Source organism: Dasypus novemcinctus, chromosome 23 (genome assembly GCF_030445035.2).
Source record: "Dasypus novemcinctus isolate mDasNov1 chromosome 23, mDasNov1.1.hap2, whole genome shotgun sequence".
NCBI lineage: Eukaryota > Metazoa > Chordata > Mammalia > Cingulata > Dasypodidae > Dasypus > Dasypus novemcinctus.
This window is the reverse complement of record NC_080695.1, coordinates 23,118,713-23,146,566: the sequence shown is the minus strand read 5'-3', so window position 1 is coordinate 23,146,566 and position 27,854 is coordinate 23,118,713. Positions and strand designations below refer to the sequence as shown.

The following is a 27,854-nucleotide window of genomic DNA, read 5'->3' as shown; positions in this document are numbered from 1 at the left end:
GGCTCCTACTACACAACCAGCAAGAGAGAAGGGTCAAGAAAGCTCTAAAATAAGAGAGAGAAACTGTAGCCAAAATAAATACATGTAAAGCCAGATGCCAAGACACCAACAAAAAATTAAAATCCATACCAAGAAGTAGGAAGATATGACCCAGTTAAAGGAACAAGATAAGCCTCCAGATAACATAAAGGAGCTGAGACAACTAATCATAGGTGTTCAAACAAAACTTCTTAATAAATTCAATGATCTGGCTAAAGAGATTAAGGATATTAAGATGACTTTGGATGAGCACCAAGAAGCATTTGAAAGCATACACAGATAAAGAGCAGATCTTATGGAATGAAAGGTGCAATAAATGAAATAAAAAACACACTGGAGTCATATAATAGCAGATTTGAGGAAGGAGAAGAAAGGACTGGTGAGCTTGAAGAAATGGCCTCTGAAAGTGAACATACAAAAGAACAGATGAAGAAAAGAATGGAAAAATTGAATAATGTCTCAGAGAAATAAACAACAGCAAGAGATGTGCAAACATACATATCATGGGTGTCCCAGAAGGAGAAAAGAAGGGAACAGGGGCAGAAGGAATATTTGAAGAAATAATAGTAGAAAAATTTCCCAACCCTATTGAAGAACATGGGTATCCATGTCCAAGAAGCATAATGTACTTCCATCCAAATAAATCCAAATAGACCTACTCTGAGACATATACTAACCAGAATGTCAAATGCCAAAGACAAAGAGAATTCTGAGAGCAGCAAGAGAAAAGCAATGTGTAACATATAACGGAAACCCAAAAAGATTAAGTGCTGAGTTCTCATCAGAAACCATAGAGGCAAGAAGGCAGTGTTATGATATATTTAAGATTCTGCAAGGAAAAAACTTCCAGCCAACAATCTTATATCTGGCAAGACTGTCTTTCAAAACTGAGGGTGAGTTTAGAATATTCACAGATAAACAGAAAATGAGAGAGTCTGTAACCAAGAAACCAGCTTTCAAGGAAATACTAAAGACTATGGTATGCTACAGTCTGAAAACCAAAGACAGGTGAGAGAGACTTGGAAGAGTCTAGAAATGAACAAATGTAACTAAAAGTCTCAAGAGAGTGGTGAAAATAAAATATGACAGATAAAACACAAAGGTCAAAATTGGTGAAATAAGTACTGCCTTTACAGTAATGACATAGAATGTTAATGGATTAAACTCTCTAATCAAAAGACACAGACTGGTAGAATGGACAAGAAAATATAAGCCACTTACAGACTGTCTGCAAGAGACTCACAATAGACCCAAGGATACCAAAAGATTGAAAGTGAAAGGCTGGAAAAAGATATTCCATGTATGCAGTAACTAAAAAAAAAAAAAAGACTGAATAGCTATACTTACATTAGATGAAATACACTTTAAAAGACACTAGTAATGCACAACCTGAGGAGAAAGTCAGGGAAAAATTTCCCTTTACAATAGTGACTAAAAAATTAAAAACGTTTGCACTTCAAACAAATTTGTCAAGAAAGTGAAAAGGCAACCTATTCCATAGGAGAATATATTTGGTAATCAACTATCTGATAGGTGCCTAATATCTAGTAGATATAGAGAAATCCTACATCTTGAAAATAAAAAGCAAATAATCCATTTTTTAAATGAGCAAAAGATTTCAATAGACACCTCCAAAGAAGAAACATAAATGGCTAAAAAGCACATGAAAAGGTGCTCAATATCACTAGCTATTAGGGAAATGGAAATCAATATTACAATGAGATATCATCTTATACCCATTAGGTTGGTGGCTATTTAAAAAACAGGACTACAAGTGTTGGAGAGGATGTGGAGGAAAGGGAATGCTTATCCACTGCTGGTGGGAATGTAGAATGGTGTAGTCACTGTGGAAGACAGTTTGATGGCTCCTAAGGAAGCTAACTATAGAACTGCCATATGATCTAGCAATCTCACTGCTGGGTATATACCCAGAGGAATTGAAAGCAAGAACATGACCACACCAATGTTCATAGTGGCATTACTCACTATTGCCAAAAGTTGGAAGCAACCATCAACAGATGAATGGATAAGTAAACTGTGGTATATACATGCAATGAAATATTACTCAGTTGTAAAAAGGAATGCAGTATTAACACACAGGATAACATGGATGAATCTTGAAGACCTTATGTTGAGTGAAGTAAGTCAGGCACTGAAGGGCAAATACTACATGACCTCACTGATAAGAATTAGGCAAATTGAGCAGACTCACAGAGATAATGTCTGGAAGATAGGTTTACAGGAGACAGAAAGGAAGTAGAGGATGGTGAGCTGATGCCCATAAGGGCAAAATCTATGATAAGGAGGAAGGGTGTGGTTGGGCAGTGGAAGGGCAAGACAGTGATGCAGTGATATGATTGGGATCAGCAGTGCTGGTCTGTGAGAGGGAGCAGGATGGGGGGGGGTTTTGACTTATCTGTGGGACTGGGGGGAGGATCAGGGGAAGAAGCAGGTAAAGTCTGGGGATTTGTAGGTCTGTGGTTATAATGTTGGAAACATTCTTTTGGCAAATATAGCAGGGGAGGGTTACTGGTGCAGGGTGTCAGGGAGTGGGGGCAGGGGAGGGTTACCAGTGCGGGGTGTTGGGGGGTAGGAATATAGGGTGCACTTAGGGCAGGTTTCTATGGAATACCCAAGTGCTCATCCTGTCAGAGTGTTTGTATCAGTGGGTAGAGACCCACAAAATAAACAAGAAAATATTAAACTCCTATCCTGGGGCGTCTCAATTACAGGGACAAGAATCCCTCAAGAACATAAAAGAGAATAGACCAATAATGTCAAGCCCTCAATATTATTGCAAGTAACTATGACTCTTATCCCTAAAAAAACTGAAACTTAGTGATTACTATAGGTTCCAAGGGGACCTATGATAATGGGAAGAATAGAAAAGATGGAATGTTTGGCATTTTTTGAGCATTAGACTTGTTCAGCATAATCTTGCAGTAACAGATATGGGCCATTTCAAGTTTTGTCAAAAACCTATAAAAAGTATACAATCCAAAATGTAAAGCATAATGTAAACTATTGACCATAGTTAGTAGTAATGCTTCAATATTTTACAGTAGTAGTAACAAATGAACCATCTGCACGTAAAATGTTATTAATAAGAGAGAAGGGAAAGAGGAGGGTGTTGGGTATATGGGAATCACCTCTATTCTTTGACTTTTCTGTATCCTAAAGCTTCTTTGAAGATAAAATAAAAGAATAAGACATTTGAGGAATATATGGAAGAAAATGTCTTTGTGCATACAAGACAACAGATCTTACAATGATGAAAGACACAATGTCTTAAAAAAATTTTATTATTTCAAATTGTTTTAAATTTTTGTATTTTATTGGTTATTTTTTAAATTATTATTTCATTTTCTTATTAATATTATTTGGTTATTTTGTTGGCTTCATTTCTAGAGAGGTTTTGGATCACAGAAGGGTCATAGTAGTGGCAGCGGAGGATCACTGGTGCAGGGTGTCACTGATGTGGGGATGAATGGGAAAGAGTTCGCCTGAGGCATGCCTCTAAGACATAAGAATATGTTCAGGTGTTCATGAGACATTTTCTCGGTGGGTAGAGATCCAAACAATAACCAAAAGAATACTGAATTCCCATCCTGGGGAGTTTTGCCAAATTCTCTAATAGGATAGCAAGAATCCCCCAAGTACAGGGGCAGTGACTAGTGAAAAAAGATGGACCATTGACGGTCCCTTGACACTGATGACTGTGCTCATGAACCTTTTCTTGTGAAATTAAAACTTGGCCTAGTATTATATACTGCCTAACAGTTACCTCCTAAAAGCCTCCTTGTTGCTCGAAGGTGGCCTCTCTCTAAGCCAAACTCAGCATATAAACACACTACCTTTCCCCCAGAGTGGGACATGAATCCTGAGAATGAGCCTTCCTGGCACCAAGGGATTATTACGAAGAACCAACCAGCAATGGATCTGGAAAAATACCTTGATCAAAAGGGAAAATGGTAAACACAAATGAGTTTGTGGCTAAGAGATTTAAAAGTGAGTTGGGAGGTCATTCCAGAGGTTATACTTATGCAAGTCTTAGAAGGATCTCATTGACTGTCACAGTAAACAGGGCCTCAAATAGGGGGGCTCCTGAGGGCTCTAGAGATATCCAGAAACTACAAGCAGGGCTCAGGAATTCAGCATCCTGTCAGTGGGCCTTACTTTGGAATTTATGCTCCCCAATGTAACAGAGTTAGACTCAGTTATAGTTTCTCTATACATGGCTCTTCTGTCCCTTTTATTTGAACACATAATTAGCACTATACTTGATAAATATATGTCCCAGAGACTTAAATCTTTGTCCACCCATGTGCCAGAAGAGCCCTGAATTTCAGCAGAGTTGCAATACCTACTCTCCAGTTCACTGGACTTGCCCAGGACAGCTAACAAGGAGATGATGATGGATAACACCCATCCAAAGGAACAGAGAGTGTCTGTAACTGCAAGTAAGATAGCTCCGTCCATCTGCCCCATGGGCTTTAAGCCCATTCTCAAATGGAAGTAGAGCAGGCATCATCATCCTAAAATCCTCTAGATTGGGAAATGGACAATGGACTAAAGTAGATTTATTATTATTTCTACATAGACATTATTATTCTAGCAATGGAAGAACTCTTATCACTGATGTAAAGGCAGTGGCTACCAGAGGTTTTGAGAGGAGAGAGAAGGAAGAATAGGTATAATATGGGGGCATTTGGGGGGCATTGGATTTGTCCTGCATGATATTGCAGTGACAGATACAGGCCACTGTATATTTTGTCATAACTTACAAAATTGTGCAGGACAGAGTATAAACTGTAATGTAAACTGTAGTCCTTGGTTAGCAGCAATGTTTCAAAATGGGTTCATCAATTGCAACGAATACACCACACTAATGAAGGATACTGTTAATGTGGGAAAATGTGGGAGGGGGAGGGAGTGGGACATATAGAAATCCCTTATATTTTTTTATGTAACATTTATGTAATCTAAAGCTTCTTTAAAAATTCAAAATTAATTATTAAAAAAAAGAAACTTTAGAGGACATAGGAACCATCTGAGGTATTACTTGAAATACGAATTCCTGGGTCCCACACCCAGAGATTCTAATTCAATCTACATAGGGTGATCCAACAAAGAGTTCCAAGGAATTCTGATGCTCTAATGACATATGTTAATATTTGCATCATTGTAAAACTCAAACCTAATCTCCCAACTTAAAAACAACAGTGAAAATTCTGGTCCCCATAAATCCCAGTGACTTACATTTTCCAAAGAAAAACCAAATAAATAATAGCTGAAGGAACAAATACAACTACAGCAATGCAGTAAGACTGAGAATACCAAAACTTCAAATTACCTTTAAGTAGAAAAATAAACACAAAATCCCAGTAAGCTATCCCTATCACATTCCTTCTATAAGCATTCAAGGAAAGCAAGGACAATCTTGGGGAAACTGTGAAAGGGGAAGAGGTAAGCTAGCAGCAAGCCTATGATTGATCTAAAATAAACACTAGAAAAAGAAAGTCTACTCTAAGTATAGAAAACATGGAAAAAGACCCAGATAGATCAGAACACTTACTACAAATATGGTATTTAATAACGTAAATGACTCAAGGCATTGCTTCTGGGAGAGAAGATGATTAAAAGGATAAGAGAAGCAACATTTGCGGATTGAGTACTAAATGGGAAAATAGGCAAAGGGGGCGGTTTTTGGGTACTACAGGGGAAGGGAGAATGCTAAAGCCAGATGATACAACCCCTCTCCCATTACACACACACATACACACAAAAGACATCCATTAAAGAAACCATATTTGCAACACTGACAGATTATGCCCCCTTGAACTAGGAATCTTGTAACCAATCCAAATCTAGAAAAGTAATAAAGCAGACTTCATCTCTATAAAGTTACTATACAAAAAAGGAAAAGAAAAATCAGAAAATGAGAATGCCTCAGTTGATAAAGCACCCCCAAAAAATCAACTTCAAAGTAAAAAGAAAACAATTAAATATTCTCAAACAAGCTTTTAGAGATACAAAACCTGCTTTAAATCAGAAATTCAAAAATGAAAAATGGAAAAGAAATTAAACAGAATAAAAAATAGAACAAAATTTTAAAAACACATTTTTATAAAAACAGGAAGAAATGAAGCAAGAGTTGATTCAAGTCTGGAAAGAAATGGAAGAAAAAAATTCATCTCAGAAATAAAGACTGCATTAGAAAGTGTCCACGAAGAGAAGGACATTCTAAAAAGTCAGGGGTTCAACTAAGAAAATGAAAATGAGATAAAGATAAAAGAGAACAGTAAAAAGTAGCTGAATTCTAAGACAGGTAAAAAAGATTAATGAAAATAAAAACAAAACAAGAGAATAGAATATTTCAAACTAAAATCAAAGGAAATTATGAAGAATTAAAAGAAGACCTGATTGCACATATTGAAAGAGACAACAAAATACCTTAAAATTTTGACCTAGAATAATTAACTCTAAGAAATATCCTAGAAATTGGTTAGACTTTAAAGAAAAACCTTCAGGAACTCTAAGCCTCTCCCTAACCCAAAAAATCATGGAGCAAGGACAAGAGAATTAGACTGGCCTCTGAGATCTCAAAAACAAAATATGAAGCAAGGCATAATGGAGCAGCATTTTTTTAAAACTCAAGGAAAGAAAACGTGGACCAAGGATATTATATCCAACTAAACTGCCTTTTAAGTATCAAGGCCATTTTTTAAAAAATGCTTTAGACATGCAATAACTCAGGAAATTCTGTATCAATAAACCTTACTAGGGTAATTAACTAGAGGATGAGTCAGAAGAACAATGGATGACTGGGGAAATTTATATTTGTTTGTAGACCAAAACAAAGATGGGAATAAGGGTAGAAGAATAGAAAGTTATAAAAAGTAGAAATAATACAACTAAAAATGGAATAAAGGAGGAAAGTAGAATAAATTCATTTATTGTTATCTACACAGTAGATGGAGGTTAAAGGATACCACTAAAACAAAAAAAATCAGACTGTACAATAGTAAGCAGCAAATTAGAGGAATGAAGACATTAAAAAGGAATAATTAAAAAAACAAAAATAAGTGAAAGATAACCTTAAAACATCAAAATCCCATCTAAAAGAATTTTTTTAATTAAAAAAAGCAAAATACATAGAAAATAAACAATGTATCACACATCATTATTATAACATAAAATAATATTCCAAAATTGGGATCAAACATGTATTAATAATTGTGAGAGGGATTGAGACACCTATTAAAAAATTGTTTGGCTCACAACATAAGACCAAATCATGTGTTGTACACAAATAATACACTTAAGAAAAGTGTTTCAGACATGTCCAGCACTGAATTATATATATGGATGTGGTTAAAAGAGGAAATTTTGGGGATATATATAATACTAGAAAAAAAATTTTACAACCACATAGGACTGTACAACACAGTGAATTCTATTGTAAGAGATGGACAGTAGTATATAAATTGTAACAAATGTACCACACTAATACAAGGTGTTAATAATAGCGTGGTATATGGGAACTCCATATTTTATGCATGATTTTTCTGTAAAACTACAGGTTCTCTAATAAAAACAAAGGGAAGTGTTTCAGAAAGACTAATAATGGGATGAGCAAAGCAATAACAGGTAAATAAATATAATAAGAATGCAGAGGTAGTGATCAAAAAAGCATTCACTGTCAAAAAGAAGGGCATTTTTTATTACTAAAAGCCACAATTCACAAAGAAGACAGAACAGTTTTTCATATCTAAGCACTGAATAATACAGCAAACACCTTTATGAAGCAATAGAGGAAATGCAAAGAGAAATAGAACAATAGCCGATGACATTAACACCCCACTCAAAATGCAGGCAAACCAAAGAGACAAATGAGCATGAAGTAGAAAAAGTAAATAATATAATAAGAAAGACAGAACTTATATATATATATGCATACTTCCAGAAACTATAATTCCTGCAAATAAAGAATGTATTTTCTTTTCATTGCAAATGGGAAGAGTCATAAAAAAGAATCATACAGATATGAGACAATTAGAAGAAGCAAATCATAGAATCAGAATCTAGAATATATATTACCAGGGGACAAGGTGAGGATAAGGAATGGAGAGTTAAGGTTTAAAATATACAGAGTTTCTGTTTGGTACAATGGAAATGTTTTGGTAATGCATGCTGGTGATGGTAGCACAACATTGGAAATGTAATTAAGCAGCTCTGAATTACATATATGTGAATTATATATATATATGTATAACCATATACATATATATATGTGGTTAAAGGGAAAATATCAGATATATATATGGTACTAGAATAAATTTTTTTTTAAATCATGGAACTGCACAATACAGTGAACCCTAAGTTAAACCATGTACTGCAGTTAATAGTACAATTATTAAAATGTGCTTTCATCAGAGGTAATACATGTATCATACCAATGCAAGATATTAATAATAGGTTGCTATATGTGAATCCATATTTTATGCATGATTATTCTGTAAACTCACAACATCTCTATTAAGAAAAAAATCACAAAGTATATATTAGTAAATTCCATAAAGTTGAAAAATATTGCAAAAAACACTCTCTGGCCACAAAGTAATAAAATTATAAATTACTAAAAACTCAGAAAATAAAAAGCACCTTCCATCTATAAATTAAGGACATCTCCTACTAAATAACTCTTAAGTGATAGGGTAAATAAAAACTAATTGATCTAACCAATAAATCAAACTCTTGGTTTTTAAAAATTAACCAAATAGACAACCTCTAGGTAACTTAGAAAAAAATAGGAGAAAGCACAAATATATAAAATAATAAATCAAATGGGGAAAGTAACCATTGAAACAATTTTTTTTTAAATCATAAAAGACTACTTCACAGATCACTATGCAAATAAATTTGAAAATCTAGACAAAATTGGTAATTTCCTAGGGAAAGGTAGTATACCAAAGTTTACCTCATTAAGGGCAGAAACCTTAAATTCACCTTATTTCCCCAGGAGAGGGAGTGAAAAATGGAAATGATTTGAAAGGAAGCATCAGACTCAGATGATTTCACAGGGGGATTCTATCAAGCTATCAAAGACCAAATAGTCCTAATGATCCATAAATAGTCCAGAGCATTGAAAAGGAAGGAAACCTTCCCCATTCTTTTTATGGAATGTAGATATCTAACCCCCTTAATGACAGTACAGAAAGAGAGAGATTACAAACATTGATATAAAAATTCTTAACAAAATATCAGTAAACAGAATCTAACATCACATTAAGAAAATAATACACCATGACCAAATGGAATTTATTCCAGGAATGTAAATTTGGTTCAATGTTAGAAAAGCTGGTAATATAATATATAATATTAATACCTATAGGGAGAAAATTTCTGATATTTTTGATAATATATTAAACAAAATTCAAGACTCATCCTAACTTAAAGACTCAAGAAAACAGGAATTGATGGATACTTTCTTAACATGTTAAAACCTATATACCACAATTAAATAGCCAGCCTTTTACTTAATGGAGAAATACTATAAGTATTTCTATTAAGGTCAAGAACAAGGCAAGCAACAGCGTACACTCTCTCTACTAATTCAACATTGTACTGTAGGTAGTAAGAAATGCAACTGCTCCCTGGCCAACACCACCTTAAACAAGTAACACCATGTGCATCTTGATAAAGGGCACTGAGATGAATACAGCATCACTCTTTTAGCACTCCTGCCACAAAAGCATAACCTGAATCTAATTCTGAGGAAACATCGAACAAATCTGAATTGAGGGACAAAATAACTGGGCTATAGTTTGCAAAAATGTCAGTGTCATGAAAGACAAAACCAAGAGACTTTCAAAATTTAAAAAAAATCCTAACAACTGAGTGAAATACATGATCTAGAGCTTTATTTTGCTGTAAAGGACATTTTTTAGAAAATTGGTGAAAGCAGAATCAATTCTGTAGATAGGTCATGTTATTATATTGTACTATGGTTACATAAAGAATGTCCCTTTTCTTAGGATACGCACATTGAAGTATTTAGAGGTAAAGGGGGATCGTGTCTGCAACTTACTCTTAAATGGTTCAGGGAAAAACTAGTATGTACATAGAGAGATGGCAAAATGCTAACATCTGTGGAATCTGGGTGCAAAGTATACAGAAATTTTGGGTACTATTCTTGCATCTTTTCTGTAAGTCTGAAAATTATACCAAAATGAAAATTAAAAAATAAACAATAACAATGACAACCTCATTTGACCCCCAAAGCCCTGAGCTACAACACCATGTCTCTTCTCCCCTTCCCAATAAAATTCCTTAAGAGTTGTCACCTTGCTCTCTCCATTTCCTCCCTCCCATTAATTCCTTAGCCAATCCCAATGGGGTTGAATACCCCCACCGAATACCCATGTGGAGATCAACAATGAACTTCATGTTGAAAATCCACTGAATACTTCTCCTAGCATCTCAGTACCACTCACCACTAGTGATCACTCCCTTCTTCTGGAAACACTCTCCTCTTCTGGTGTTCACATAACCACATTTTCCTGGATGTCTTCCACCCTCATTAGCTGTTCCTTCTCCATATCCTTTGCTAAACTATCTTCCTCATTCTATCCTTCAAATGTTGAGGTCCCGTAGCACTGAATCCTGGTCCTAGCCTCATCTCCATCTCTCTCTCCTTAATGATTTCAGCTTTGATGGTCATCTCAAGTCCCAATTACTCACCTAAGCGCCAGGTTCATAAATCATTCAGTCACCTATCTGACACCTCCAATTGTATAATTAAAAGCTAGATCAAACTTAACATGAGCAAAGTAGAATCTGCTTGCTTTTCACTCTTTCCTATCTCGGTAAATGGCACCACCATCCACCCATTAGCTTCAACATAAAACCTGGAAGTCTTCCTTGGTTACCCACAACATAAATCTCTGTCTGTCCTCCCTTCTCCATCTCACTGTGTTCAACCTAGTTGAAATCTCCTACTTGGACTATTGTCCAAACTGGATTCCCTGCTTCACTCTTGCTCTCTTCAATCCACTCTACACACAGCATTCAGAATTTAAAGATATAAACCAGATCATGACACACCCATATTTCAAATCTCTAGTGGTTTCCCATTGCCATCAGAATAAAACCCATGTTTTTTTATCAATGCCCTATATGATCTGATTCCTGCCTACCTTCCTATCTCCTTCAAACCGTCTGTTAGTATTTCCATCAGTTCCTAAATAAAGCCAAGCCCACTCCAAACTCAGAGCCTTTCTACTTATTGTTCCTTCTGTCAGAAGGGTTTTTTCCTGCCAGGTCTTTTGAGTTGCTGGATCCTCCTCATCTCCTCTACTTCTTCAGTGGACCTTCTCCAACTATGCAATTAAAAGTACACCTTCATTTCCAATGACTCTGTATATTAGCATCCTGTTTATTCACTTCAAACTACTTATCACAATCTATAATGATCTTGTATTTGTTATTTTCCCAGCTAATTATCTGTCTCCCATTATTACCTCAGCATCCAACATAATGCATGATACACAAGAGTTGCTCAATGGATATTCACTGAAAGAATGAGTAAATTCAAAGGAGTGCAGGGACTGTGTTATAAGCATCTTTCACAGCCCTCATACTACCTGGCCAATGCTATCAACATAGTCCTCAGACATACTTGTTGAATCAATTCATTAATTTTCCATCAATTTTCCCTGCCACAATTTTTTATGAACATGAAAATACACCTGATCAGACGTTGCAAAATAAAAACAATGGCTTTAATCCTGCCAGGGTTTAATCCTACCAGGGTTTCAAATATTTATTAAGAATTAAGTATCTAGCATAGCACAGTCCAAGACACATTGAACTTCTGATGATCAGACATTGCTTAAGCAGACGTGTGAGCAAAATGGCACAGTATTCATCACAATAAAGAAAAGCCAAGGCTTCTTTAACTACTCCAAGGTCATATTATGAATAGGACTGTGCAACTAAGAAATTCATTTGTGTTCATAAAACATTTCAAGAGCTACAGAGAGCTCGATATTATTCTAAAGGGTCAAGTGTACAGCAAGGTGCTGTACACAGAGGGATAATCATATTACTTCACCATTGAGACATGTGCCATTAAAGGAATTTTTAAGGAATAATAATTTGCAATACAACCACTAGAAGCAATTTTGTATTTATTTATTCAATTGAATTATTTATGCTACTCATAATGAAATGAAACCTGAACGGCATTGGTTCTATCATGTCTTCCTCTGCTTTCATTTGGTTTGCTGCTTACAACTATTTTTATGCAAATGAAGTTTGGATGACATTAAACATTTTCTACTGATTTTCTAAGAACAAATATGTTCTCTCCATATGTCACACTCCTCTTTTTCCTGCATCCATCCTCAAAACTCTGTTGGTGGATCAGAAGAATTTCCTCTAAATTCCCTAAAAGGACATCCCATCAGCAATACTGATGAGCTGCTGCCCTCTGCAATGCACACGTGGCACTCCCATTAATACCTGAATTTAGCTAAGTTCCTCCATTCTACCAGAAGTCTTATTTATCCTCTATGCTCTTACATAGCTGCAAGTCTCACCTTATTACAAGCTGCGGTGGTATTCTCCTGCTGCCACTTTGGGGGATGTTTGCTGTACTTGCAAATCAGAAACACCTAAGAGCTCTGCACATAAAAAAGGTGTTGTGATTGTGGAGATGTTTGCTCTATTGATTATGCTCAGGGCTGAGAAACAAATGTTTGCAAGTAAATTTTTCAGGTAACCAACCCCTGAACAAATCAGTGAGGAATCAGAAAGGCTGCCTAAAGTGGATCCATGTAGGCAAGCATGGGCTGTGTGTCTGTGGTGGGGGCAGGATAATCCACCAAAACACACAGGTTGCAGGGTCTAAATTGAGTCCTCAATTACATGCATTATGGGGGTTTCATAGTATTAAATGAGGTGAGCTACTTCCCTCCTACAGATCTCAAGTACCACAATCCTTAAATAAAGTATCAAAGTGCAACAGAAAAACAACCACTGCTGCAAATTTCACCATTGATTTGTTTCAAGCTAAGAAATAAAGAATTCCATTTTCCCAAAGTCACATCTACCCCAAGGAAATGTGAATTTGGAACTCAGTGACACTAGAGGTTGTAAATAGACCACAGAGCAGGTTCAATTTGCATAAAAAGGACAAGGTTAACCCCAGTTTCAGTCCACTGGTTTAAAGTTACCCATGCAAGAAACTGAAACTTGGTCAGGAAGTTATCTAGAACATAAAGAGCCTAACTGTAATGCATTTAGATAGGAATCCTTTCAGACACCAACAAAAGAGTAAATTAACATTGCCAATTCATAAACTTTTGGGCAACCAGGCTGGCACTGCCTCTAGAAGAAATGGGGATCCTTACTTTAAAATTAGCTAATTCTTTGGCATCTGCTGTTTATGACAGCCGACATAGTGCAAGCAGTATCTCTTCTTTATTTATCTCTCTACCCTACATAGTAAGTTTGAAACATCCCAGAGAACTGACAAACATTTCAAGAGGTATCACAAAATTCTAAAAGGAAAACAATTCAAAATGAGGTTAATTTCAATTCACTCTCATTTATTAAGTAAATGGATGCATTATAGAATGTGGAAAGAGAAGGAAAAAGTGAGGAAGGAGGGAAGTGAACAAGATAAACCAACAACAAAGTACACTAAATTCCAAAAGCAGGGGTAACTCCACCCTGTCCTGAGCATTATTTTCTTTTCCACCTGCTCCCACATAGAGAGATTCTCTAAAAATAGTAGGGCTCCAGGGATTCTCAAAGCTTTAAAAACAAGAATCACTTAGGTGGCTTCTTAAAAATGCAGGTTTCCAGCTCCTGTTCTGATCTAGTACTCTGAAGAAGGGCATTTCTAACCAGCTCTCCAGGTGACACAGATGCAAGCTGTCCAAGGACCACACTTTGAGAAACATGGCAGATACAGCTGGTTCTCATCTTGTAAGAGAACAGCCCAGATCTGTTTGAGTAATCACATTCAGTCCTAACTTCTCATCTTTTCTTTCTTTTTAAAAAATTAATACTGTGGTAATATATATACAACATAAAAATTCCCATTTTAACTGTTATAAATATGTACAATTCAGTGATATTATCTGCATTTACAACATTGTACTACCGTCACCGCTATGTACTCCAAAACTTTTTCACTACCCCAAACAGAAACCTCATACTCATTAAGCAATGACTCCCATTTCCCCTCTGTAGACAAGGCCACAGCTGGACAATGCCCACTCTTTCAAATCTCTCCCCTCATTTTACAGGTTCTCAACATAAGGAATTAATTCAATAAAACCATGCAAGACTTCACACCAAGAACTCCAAGGGCCAGCATTTTACATTTTTAAAAGCCCCGAAGATCTCATTTTGAGAAAAACTTTGGCAAAATGTACTTCCTAATATTCAATCCTTTTCATGGAAAAATTATTTTAATATGTGGGGAAAAAATCATTTCGATGTCTGAGAAAAAGTAAAAACACACAATATGCTATTTTGTTTGCTTCTGACTAATATTGATGATGGTAAATCAGAAGCAAAAGGTAGTGCAACCCGTCTTGCCAGCTTCACAAATGTCCCCGTGTCCTAGGAACACCCAGTATGAACCTTCTTGAATATGGAAGCTGTGATGAGTCCCAAAACTCCACCTTCTGATCCTGGCCCAGGAAAGAGCCTCATGGGGCAAAAGTCCCCTTCCTAGACCAAAACCACAGTCTCAGCACCCATCTCAGGTTGGGTCCTCTGGATTTCTGGGCCAACACGGGAGCCAAGGAATACCTGTTACTGTGGATTCGAGTATTCCATACTAAGGGTATACCTCACTTTTCAGGAAGATATTTTCTTGAAGATTCTGTCATTCCATACAAGGTGTTTCAAGGATAGGGGTGTGTATGAGAAAGTTTCTTTAAAAAATAATTGCAGTTAACGTTTTTGAGCACGAATCAATTAGTACATGAGAAGTGCTGAGACTAATGCCTGGGCTATCAGTCTACATCGTTCATGTGTCATCAATGATTCAGTCCCCACAATAGCTCTAGGAGGTAGATACCATTATTATAACCATTTTATTTGTGAGGAAACTGAGACACAGAGTAGATAAGTAACTTGCCCAACGTAGCAAAGCTCGTAAGAGGCAAAGCTGTGATTCACACTCCAGCTTCAGGGTCCATGTTCTCAGCCTCTAGGCACAACTCCCTCATAAAGGTTTTATATTGACTAGACATCCTCTTCAGTCTTAGGGAACGCATGAAGGAGAGATCAAGTCAGGAAAGAGCTCCCTCATAAGTGGGAAACTCCACTTGCATATTCGCCTCTGATCACTCTACCACCCCCAGGGCTGTGTGAGAATCAACTCTAGCAAATACAGATCCTCTTAAACATGCCTCCAGGTTAAATAAACTACAGGTAAGACATTTCTTAAAATTTATAATATTCCTCTATTTTTTCCTGAGTTTTACAGAGAAACACTGTATCCTTTAAAGAGAATTTCCACTACATTCTGTAGGTTCTGGAGGCCATAATGGTTGAGGGGTAATCAAATTCAAGATCCAGCCCATGTGGTTGTTATAATTGGAACGGTTAAACGAAAGGACAGAGAGAAGGCAAACTAAAGCAGCAATTATACACACACACAACTCCGCAAAGGAAGTGCCCTCTTTCTCTAGGACTCAGAACTTCTTTTCCTTCTGGCAATGTCAGCGTGGAGCAGAAGGCTCCCTTCCACAGACAAAGCCAGGGCCTGAGGAGGCAGCTTGGAATGGGGGAAGCACACAGGCCTTGAAGCCACACATCTGGGTTTGAATCTGGACCCCAGCCCTTAGCAGCTGTGTGACCTTAGGCAGGTTGCTTAACCTATCTAGGCACCCCTTTTCTCATTTATAGAACAGAGCAGGTAATGGCTACTTCGGAAGGTGGTTAAATTTAAATGAGATCAATAAAGCATGCAGCAGAGTGACAATAACATAAAAGGCAGTCAATAAAAAAGAATAATTATGGTGATTAGTGATTCTCAAGACACTCCTAAGCATGCACCTATTTATTATTTCAACCAGCAAGAATTTATTGGACAGCTCCTCTCCCACCAAGTCTGTGAAAGAGAACGCTTGTCAAGGATTCTTGACCTTTCTTAAGGTGCTTTCACTCTATTTGAAAACCCCTGAGACATGGCAGGAGGAAGGGGCAGCAATTACCTGTCAAAGGATCAGGTGCCTACTGTCAGAAGAAATAAAGAAAGGCTCGCCCAGAGCTGCAATATCAGCGGTGTCCTTTTCACATGCGACGGAAAACTTGAGTTGGAGAATTTCATGCCGCTAACCTATGACATCGTAACTCAGACTCGGTGCTGGGCAGGCTCAAAGACGCCCACTCCTGCCCCCATCAACACACACAACCCAAAACACCATCGGACTTTGATGATTCCTAGCTCTCCATCATCAGTCCAGACCTCATCCCTGACCTCCAGCCCCCAAAGAAGCATCTGTCCACTGGACACAAGGCCAGGTCACACACCTTCTGATATTCAAGTCCAACGTAGACATTGTCGGAAGACAAAGGGGTTGGATATGAGGCAGGGAAGGAAAAAGGAGAGTCCCTGAGTGAAGCAAAATGAATTCCCAAGAAAGGTGACATCTGGATTTATAAGGAGGAGGCCAAAGGAGAAACTGAAGATAACAGCTGTAGAAACTGCCATAAATTACCGACATGGTTCAGCGAGGAGGCAGGCAGGCCATAAAATTTGCCCAGGGGTCTCAGCAGAGGCCTTAACAAGCACTTACAGATTTCCGTACTTCTGGGTGGTCCTCCCCCATGTTACACACGATAATTAGACAAGCAGATAACGAACACGCTGTGATACGATACAGAAGGGTATATCTGGGCAATGGAAAGCAGAGGTTTATAAAGCTTTGCCTGGCTTCTGTGCATAGCAGCCTGTACCCGCAATCACCAACTCACCTGTACACATACAGCCAGATAAAGCTGGAATAAACTGGATAGATTCACCCTATGTGGTTACCCCATCTCAAGCTAGAAACTCCTGATGGTACCCACTTCATCCATACCCAATTAGTCTCATCTTACTGATTCTCAGAAGGTTTTTTTCTTGAATCTAGCCCTTCTACCTCATCCCTGCTAAGTTCTTGGTTTGTTACAGGGAAACCGTTTACAAAAGTAATATTATAATAATAAAATGAGCATTAACCCCTCCTTCTTTCTCTTAGGCAATGCCTAGCACACAGCTGGCACCAATAAATGTTGGGTAAATGGACATAAGACTTCTATTTAGCTATCCTGCTACCAGCTTCTACTCCCTGCATCCATCCTCTATACTTATAATTATTTTTAAAAAGGAATTAGAACATTAAAACCATCTTGCTTCAAATACTTCACTGTGTCCACTGGCAATGTGCTTTACCAGTCCCTAAGCATGGTGGCCCATGAGGTGCTTCCCAATCTGGCCTCGTCCTTCTCTGCCAATCTTTTTGTCCACAATTCACTCTAGAAGCTATTCTGGCCAAATGTTTTCTACTGTTCCCCTAACCCCCAAATCTAAGAAGTTTTCCAGGCACTCTGCTATTAATTTTATGCACATGCTCTTCTCTCAAATGTTCTGCCTTCTCCTTAGAAGGAAATCGCTGCTCATTCTTAAGATCCAGCTCAGTATCACCTCTGTGTAGCCTTCTGACTCTCCCACAACCGCTCATCCACTAATCTTAGTTTCTAAGGTGCTCTGGAGTTATAGTAGTCATCTGCCTCCTCACTATGTGATTTTCTCAGGGGCCAGGAGCTGCCTTGCTTCTTTCCATCCCAGCAGGGCCTCTGGCACATGGAAGACTTCAGTTAAACAACCAGTCAGGGAAGTCACAGGCACCTCCAGACCTCACAGCCCCCCACCCCCTCCCCAGAGAAGGCCACAGCTACAGGCCATGAGGCCACTCCCTGGTCTCCTGCTACCCCTGCCTCCCTTCTATTGTGTGCCATTCTACACCCTGGGGAGCTGTTAAGTCTAATGAAAAGGCCCATCCAGACCTTACACCAGAAATGGCAAGGATAAGCCCCAGATGCTTATCAGAAGAGGAATTGTCAGTGGCAGGGCCCCCTCCCTCAGGGGGATAAAAGCCACGCTTAGACAGTAGAGACAGGCCCCTTCTCCAGGACAAAGTGGGGTGTGTGCAGCTGCCATCTACTGACCCTGTCCAGGGGCGGTTTTCAGCTAGCCTGGGAGACTGGGGGTGATGGCACTTCTTCCCCAGCTCTTTTGGACTCTTTCTGCTGTGTCAGTGACAGACCCTTTCTGGATTCTTCATACTGTGCATACAATAAAGGGATCATTTGCTGAACGTTTCTGCTGTGCCTTGAACCTGTGTTCACCACTGTAGCAACTTGCTCCACACAACCATTTTTAAGAATTTAAAAAAAGGAAAGGAAAAAAAAATATGGAAGACATAACATTGAGGCCAACAGAAAAAAAATTATATATATATATATATAAATGAAGCGTGACACATTTAGTACCTCTAAATAACAGAAAGGGAATAGTTATTTAACAAATTGTTTTGGAAATCTATTTAAAAAAAAAAAAAGGACAGCCATTTGGAGCAAAAGACCTTGCAACCACATTCTAAAATAAACTCTAGATGGAGGAGCAAAATATAAAAGAATCACAGAAAAGCAAAACAAAACAGAATAGAATATTTATAAATATTCTGAGGGATGATGTCTTTCTCAGCTTTAAGCAAAAGAAGAAATGAAAATGGAAAATGTGACAGTTTAGGATTCATATGAATTTAAAATATCCATCCAGTAAAAGAAAAAAAAGCAGAGAATTAAAATAAAATGGAAAACAACATCTTGGAATCTATTTGCATGAAATATGACAAACGAATGGTTAATCTCACTGCTACCTAAAGATTCATTCATATTTATAAATGAACCAATTTTCTCAAGAGTAATATTATAGTAATAAAACAATAAGAATTAAAGCAAGCTAAGTTTCTGTTTGAAACTGCAATGAAATTAGCCAATTTAAATTCTCTAAATTTGTGAGAGCTGTTTTGCAGCTTATCAAGTAGGATCCTGTCCACTGGGAGATAATTTCTCCTGGGTTTTAGTCTGCATTGGAGGAAGAAATCTCTCTGGCCCCAGGCAGCTGCCTCCCATCCTATCCTCCCAGGGCTCAAATATCAGAAAAGCAGCTTCTACAGCCAAGGCCCTTCCTATTCTTTGATGGCAAGGATTAATTTGTAATTAACAAAGGTTAATTTGGTAACTTTTGCTGTGGAGCTCAGAATTTGCAATGGTGCCTCTGGTTACTATGAATGGCGTATGGGCAAGCTCAATTACCTTCTTCAAATCCATCATCCATGTAACTGCCAGAATAACCTAAAAATGCAAATGTCATCATGACACTCAACCCAACCCGTTTTTCCCCTACACTTCTACCCACCCACCTTGCACTTTGTTTTGTGCAGATTTACATATTGCTTAATTGAATTTTTATTTGATCAAAATATGAACTGTCTCACCCCATTCTCATAATCTCCATGCTTCTAAATAACAATAATTACCCTACTGGTTCTTGATTTTTAAATTTTAAGCATTTCAACTGATTCCCTGTTACAAAAAATGATGATTTGATTTTCTTGCACTACCCACACCTTACATAAACATTTCACCTTCTCTTGCTTCTGATATTGTTAGACCATAATTTGTAGTTAAATTAATATACACACAGCTGAGCCACAGAGGAATGGAATTGCAAATCCTTTCTTGAAGAGCTGGGGTTTTTTTATAGTCAGTAATTACTTTCCTTTGACATAAGGTCACTGTTCTGTGTCTATCACTATTTCAGCCCCATTTTCTGAAAGAAAGGCAAAGCAGCTACTATATGCATAGTATTACTATGCAGTAAAAAAAAAAAACACAAAGTAATTATTCAATTCCTTCCCCCTCCTGTGGAGACATTCCTTCTGGAAGCCCTCCTCCTTCCTGTTCCAACAAGGAGTTGCTCTCTAAACCTGCTACACAGCTGTCACTCTGAAATGTTATCCTGGAAGCTCCCTTCAGCATCTTTTTGGGAACTGCCTTAAGAACTCTCCTGTTTCCAAGATCATTTATCATCCTCTTTCGTACTTCGCCCCCTTGTTTTACTGGAGCATATCCTTGAGGAGCTTCCTAAAAGCAAATGCAAGGAGGGTAACACTGTTGAAATCCTACATATCTGCAGCCTTTCCTTCATTCTATCTCTTTTTTTTTTTTATTGACTTTGTAATAATATTACATTAAAAATATATATGTGAGGTCCCATTCAACCCCTCCCACCCCCCCTCTCCCCCCCCCCAACAACACTCGTTCCCATCATCATGACACATCCATTGGATTTGGTAAGTACATCTTTGGGCACCTCTGCACCTCATAGACAATGGTCCACATCATGGCCCATACTCTCCTCCATTCCATCCAGTGGGCCCTGTGAGGATTTACAATGTCCGGTGATTACCTCTCAAGCATCATCCAGGGCAGCTCCATGTCCCAAAGACGCCTCCACCTCTCATCTCTTCCTGCCTTTCCCCATACCCATCGTCCACCATGTCCACTTTTCCCAATCCAATGCCACCTCTTCTATGTGGACATTGGATTGGTTGTGTCCATTGCACCTCTATGTCAAGAGGAGGCTCAGATTCCACATTCTATCTCTTGATGAATAATACAATTGAGTATAAAATTCTAACGTGGAAAGAATGTTTTCTCCCAAATTATTTAGTCAATGCTCCACTTTCTTCTAGTTTCTAATGATGCTACTGAGAAATCTAATGTCAACAGTTTTGATCTGTATTTTCTCTCTGAAGCTTTTAGGACTTTCCCTTTACCCATGCTATTCTGAAATTTCACATTCACATTTCTTGATGTGTTTCATTTTTTTCCCTTTTATTTATCATACAGGTCTTGAGTGGAAGCTTTTCATCAGAAAGCTCACGTCCTACAGTCCTGGGATATTTTCTTGTATTATTTGTTTGATGATTTCCTTCTCTGTTTTCTCTATTCTCTCTAAGATTCTTTTCATTTGATGTTGAACCTGCTAGACTGTTCTAATTCATTTTCCATTTTTTCTCTTCTACTTTTCATTTCTTTTTTCCCCTATTTTCTAGAATATTTCCTCAGTGTTATCTCCCAACCTTTTACTGAATTATTTCTGCTAATTTTTCATTTTGAAGATTTTTTTATTCTCTGATTATTACTTTAACAAAGCACTTTGTTCTTGTTTTGTGGGTGTCCCATCTTCCATTTTCATTGTCATTAATTAAGAGTTTTCAAGTTTCTCCCAAATGCCTTTCGAGGTCATTGCTGCTATTGTTAAGATCTTTTATTAGAGAGGCTCTCCTGAGATATCTAGAGATCCTGGCTGTCCTTGTTCACTTGAATAATAATAATAATAATAATAAGACAGTTTTGTATAGATGGGTGGAGCTTTACCACAGGCACGTCTTACTAATACACAAGCAGATAATCAGCCATTTTGTTTATACCACCATTGTCAGATGGATTGGCCTTTTCCTTAGGCTGAATGGTTTCCTTAGAGAGGATTTCTCCAACTCCTGCCTGGGGGATATGAGAGTCTGGTGGGGTGAGGAGCCTAAAGGGCTTAACAGTCCCCCACCCCCATCCCTCATCCTGGTCCTACTATGCTAGACTATAGCTTACATACTAATGCCTAGAGTCTCTGTGGTCCACCATCTTCAGGGAATAAGCCACCAAGGAGGGAAGGACAGTCTCTGGCTGTGCAGAGTGGGAGAATAGAGTTGTATCCAATCTTCCCATTCAAATCCACCTGCCAGCCATCAGAAGTGCCTGGTGCCACCAATTCCTGAATCTCTCTGGGGTTCTGAGAAAGAGGAATGGGTTTCATTCTTCTGCTCCTTCCACCACACTCTATGTCACATAGGAAATTAGATCTCAGCTTCATCCAGTTTTCTTACCACTTATCCATCTTTCTTATATCTTCCAAAATTTTGTCATCTCTTTCCTGCTGTCATGCCTAACATGTTTAGTTTTCACTTATGGGTTTCCATCCTCTCCATACTTTTCCCTCCATTGTAGTAGAGTTTCAGGGTGGATAATATACAAATGGTGCATTCAAACTGTCACAGTACACTACACGGCAATACTAAACTACTTACTCCTCCTTGAGTACACCATACTTTTACATATATCCCCAACTCTGCTCAGGCCATTCCCCTGGCTGAACTACTCATGTCTCCTCTCTGTTCAACCCTCTAACTCTTACTGCTCCTGTGAGATTTAGCTCAGGCATAATCTCAAGCAGGAAACTTTCCCAGACTCTCCCTGCACATTCTGTGAATATCTCTAGCTTGACACACACCACATCGATGACTAAAGCTGAATTCATCGGCTTGCATGCATTTCTCCCTCACCAAGGATCGTGTCTTATCCAGTGTTATACCTCTAGCATGGGGAACACCATTTGGCACATAATAGGTGCTCACTAATATTTGTTCACCTGACCCATTTCCAGTAAGCTCCATGAGGCATTTTTCATTCTCATAGGAGTACAAAGAAAACAACTCTAGTTATTTGCCAAAGTCCAAATAAGAAAGGCTAATCAGAGAGCAATAGGAAATGAAAACAGCCAGATGTTTCTGAGAGCAAAAGTCCAGGAACACAAAACAGCTTCCAACAGGGGTGATGTATATTTTCCTAGTGATTCAAAATGAATATATGCTTATTAGGCAGTGAGAGAGACTTAACAGGTTTCTCAGCTAATGTTGCAATTTTAAATCCATTTAAGACAATTTTCTTTATCTTGAATCTATTTTTCTCAGTAACCAGGATACTTAACTGATTTGTACAAAATCCATTTGAAAAAGTAATAATATACTCCAAGCAAGGACACACTCTAAATGGAAAAAGAGCCACTACAAATCTAACAAAAAATGAGGAATCTGTTTGAGGCAAGGCTTCTTTCTAGTCCTACCTAAAATATAGGGAGGGGTTTGTCTTCCAGCATCTTGACTCTATGACCAACCTTTAAATCACAAGGAGAAAATAAACAATTCTTAAATCTGAGAGCACAGAACAAAGATCCCTCATAAGTCAACCAAGATGCCACCAAATCTTTGAAAAGGTAAAGACCGCAATCAAGAAAACATGAACTGAAACAATAATGTGATGTACTTTTTCACCTATCAAAGTGGCAAAGGTACTTTAAATCCCAATGCTGGCAAAGGTCTAGTAAAATTCTACAGGGAGAAGAAATTGGTACAAACTTTCTGGAAGAAAACATTACAATATGTATCAAGAGACTCCAAAAAATATTCCTACCCTCTGATCTAAGGATTATACCTTCAGAAGCGTGGATTAAGAAAATAAATGTCAAGTCAATATACTTGAAGATTTGAGTGGCAAGACATTCATCAAAGTATTATTTATTAATAATGAAAAATTGAAAATAACCCACAATTCCAACAATGAAAGTGATTACCATTATTAATAACACCAGAAAACATCTTCGTATAATGTTAAATGTACAAAGGATAAACAATATGCCATATGCTTACAATTTTTATAGAAAATAGACACAAATACAATATATGGAGACCTTATCATTATCACTAGGTAATGAGCTCATGGGTGATTGTTATTTTTTTATTTAAAAGACTTTGTACTGAGGACCTTTCTATGTTTCTGATTTTCTTTTGGTGAAAATTAAACGTTTTCATTTGCTAATATTTCACAATCAATAGTCATCTATTATATAGTCTATTGACTGTAGAGGCGATTGAGTGAGATAAAAGGCACCCCTGCTAGTTATGAGTAACATGAGAGAATGTCACAGGCTTGGCATCTACAAATATCCATCTGACTGGGCAAGCTCCTCTGAATGATTTAATCAGAACTTACTTGGTGGGACGATAATCCGGAATGGAACGATCCAGTGAAATTTTTTCACTGAGGTAGGAATTGTAGCCATACTTCTCATGGGGTCCCTTGGCTTTTTCTTCTTCGGCCGGGGAAAGGGTAGCAGGAAGGCCCCCTTTGCCCCGCCCACCATAACCTTCAATGAGCCCAAGGGATTTGGATAGGCCTAGAAAAAGGGGGGAAAAAGAATTATTTGAAAACCACCACACCAGGACACGTCACTTCAATCTCAGCTATAGGTTCAATGGAAATGCCAACATTATCTGTCACAGAAATTTATCAATCCCAGATATGCCCTGAAAACATTTACAATGAGAGGAAGGCAAAGCAAATATGAGTTCTGGAGTTAAAGTGTGGTTGCCAATTAGGATTCTCTCCCTCATTACAGGAACTCAGGTGAGACAGGTTCTACAAAATCAAGAGACCACCTAAACTGGGAGAAACTCGGACCAAGTTGGACACACAAAATGGGACAGAACTGGGACTATTTTCCATTCCTGTTTTCCTCTCCATGGACCAATTACAAGGTTAGACATGCCAGGAGTAACCCACGTAGAAAGCAGAAAAAGAAGAGCAAGTAAGAGTTACCTGCCCAACTGAAGGTGTTTTTGCTTCATTTGAAAAGAGAACTACATGCAGATTTATTTTTTCAAGTGTTTTAAAGTGCATAACAGTCTGACACAGCTCTTTACCTAATGGTTTTGTTTAAATTTCATCTAAACGGCAAAAGAAAATACAAAATGTTGGAGAATAAATCACAGAGAAAAAGGCCTGTAAGGATGATAAACATGCCAAGTAGAGTAGGATGCCTGTGTAACAAGCTTCACTGAGCAATTGCAAGTTCGCAGGATGGTGGCAGCTTTATACCTATTGTTCCATTATACGATAAACAGCTAGATGGGCAATTTTTAAATCCTAGAGTTATAGGAGGTTTTACTGCTTGACTAGAAAACTTTTGTTATTGTCATTCCCTTTTGCTATTTCAAACACCCAACCTACTTACTACACGCATACCCAGATGTGCACGAATGCATATACTCTGTTTATAGCACAGGCGCGCGCACACGCACACACACACACTTTACCTACCAAAGTCTCATTTCTGCCACTGTTAGGAAGAGTATGGCCTGGAGATGTAAACAGCTCCCTCAGCTTTCCTGGTGGGGCAGCCTACAGGGCCCAGGGGCTTGCAAACCTCCCCAGTAAGACATTTCTAGGAAACTCAGAGGTCAACAGATCTGCTCTGATCACAGATGGTTCTCCATCAAAGAGTGGCAAGACTTGTATTTGCTTTCCTGCTTCTCTGAAAACAGAAATTTACTCTCTATAATATCAAGATCAAAAAAGCAAAGGTTGAGCAAGTAGCTCAGAGATGGTCTCAGGTGAACATCATTTTTCTGCCTGAGAATCATTTCCAGGGTCCCGTATGCTCTCCAGGAACCCTTAAGCCATTTTCTCCCTGCCACCCCCCAAAAGATGCCCCCATTAACTGATGGTTGGATGACTCTAACACTCCCTACCTACTCCCTTATCTTTAATCTCTCATTCTACATTAATGGGTAATAAATATTCCAAAAACATCATATTTCTCATACTCAAAGATCCACAAGAACACTTCCCCTTGGTGACTCCAAACGCCTATGTTTGGTTTAAAAAACATTTGTGATAGAACATTCCTGACTGGAATTTAAAATGGTACAGCCACTTTAGAAATTATTTTGCTAGTTCTTCAAAATGCTAAACATCGTTAACATACAACCCAGCAATTCAATTCCACTCCTAGGTACATACCCAATAGAAATGAAAACATATGTCCATACATAAACTTTGCACAAATGCTCATAGCAGCATTATTTATATTAGCTAAATGCCCATCAACTGATAAATGGATAAACAAAATGTGATATATCCACAGAATGGAATATTATTTGGCAATATACAGAATGATACATGCTACAACATGGATAAATCTTGAAAACATTATGCCAAATAAATAAAGCCATTCACAAAAGAGCACATATTATGTGATTCCATTTCAATGAAATGTCCAGAATAGGCAAATAGAGAAGCAGAGAGTAGATTAGTAGTTGTTTAGGGCTGGGGGCGTTTGGGATGAAATGGGGAGTGACTGCTAATGTTTATGGGATTTCTTTTGGGGTGATGGAAATGTTCTGGAATTAGATTATGGTGATGGCTTCACAACTCCGTGAATAGACTAAAAAACCACTTAAACTGTACATTTTAAGTGGCTGAATTTAATGGTACGTGAAAATACCTAAATTAAAGTTGTAAACATAAAATAAAAAACCACTTGTGACATTAAATTCTGTTTCCAGCAAGATGGAGAGTTAAAACTACATAAAAAACTTCCAGTATAAACAGCAAGAAATACTAAATAAAATATTTTTTTAAATATTTGAAATACATAGCTGAGCTTGTAAGAAAGAAGGGGAAATTCTCAGAGGCAGATTAAAATCACAGCCAAAAGTGTGTCTGCCAGAAGGCAATGAAGGATGGGTTGCTCATTATCTACATTCATGCACAGGATACAAGAACTTGGGTTCTCTTGAGAAATACAATTGAAAGTAAAATATAGTGAAAAGCTGGGTCCCATGAATGGGACCTTAAGAAAGGCTGGATTATTTATTATTAAATCCAAGCACTGGCATAATAAGAGAATGAAGAATATATTCTCTGAATGGGCTCAGAATGAGGGAAAAATCCTAACACAGAAGCTGCACTCACACATTGGGTGGTAATCTAAATGTATACTACCCTCCAAGGTCAAAGTTTTCCATTTTAGATCATAAAGTCTTCAGGCAGTATTCAAGGAAACAAGGAATATAAAATTTTGTTTGGAACTGGTGACACTCCTGGGGCACTTGCAGAACTCAAACGTGAAATCATTCTGGACAGACACTCCAAACCCAGACCACACAGTACTCCAGTAGTTAAAGCCCTGCTGAAGAGTTTACAAGAAAAAAATTATAAAAGACACAAGCACACAATCCACCATGAGTAAGCATCAGCAGACATCATAAACAGAACTTTGAGCACCCTGTAACTTGAGATAATAAAACAATATGAAAAGGAATATAAAATAATAGTAGTTTAAAAAGACTCAAAGCCTAAAATACATCAAGGTACCATGATGTAACAACAAAGAGATTTGAAAACCAATAAGAAAATAAATATTTCTATAAAGAAAAATTTTGTCATTGAATGAAAAACCTAACACATTAAAAAGAATATTAAACACAAATAAGCAGACAAGTAATAAATTAGAAGACAAAAATGAATATGTAATAAAGTACTTTAAAAAAAAAAAAGAGGCTAGGGAGAATGAAATGATCTAATGTACATATGAAAAACATTCCAGAGAAAAAATAGGTGAATGAGAGACAAAATATTTTTTAAAAAATAATGGTTAACACTATTTCAGATGAACAATATGAACTCTCAGATTAAAAAAGCATAAATCCTCAGGATTAATAAAAATAAAATTACAAGCAGACACATGGTAGTTAAATGACATAATACCAAAGGAAAACAGAAAGTCCTCAAAGCAACCACAGAGAAAAGATTTAAGTACAAAAGGACAAACAGAATAAAGCAGACTTCTTAACATCAACAATAGAAACTCAAGAAAATGGTGCATTATCTTCAAAAGTGCTGGGGTGAAATAACCAAATACCTAGAATTTTATACCCAGCTAAAACTACTATTCAAGTGTGAAAGTACAATAAAGCATTTCTCAGATAAAAACAAAAAAGGTAAAAAAAAAATCATTAAGAAAAAACTTCTTTAAAAAACAAAAAGAAAAAAAAAAA

At 37.5% G+C, this 27,854-nt stretch overlaps 1 protein-coding gene across 2 annotated transcripts in view; it reads right to left on the bottom strand.

The window, feature by feature from the left end:
- The window catches only part of GALNT17 (polypeptide N-acetylgalactosaminyltransferase 17), a 447,808-nt gene that overhangs the window by 267,093 nt on the left and 152,861 nt on the right, over window positions 1–27,854 (bottom strand). For both annotated transcript variants that reach the window (XM_004460693.5, XM_071211180.1), the window contains exon 2: window positions 24,007–24,190. In XM_004460693.5, the coding sequence (XP_004460750.1) occupies window positions 24,007–24,190 (184 nt within the window). The remainder of the gene's footprint in view (window positions 1–24,006; window positions 24,191–27,854) is intronic.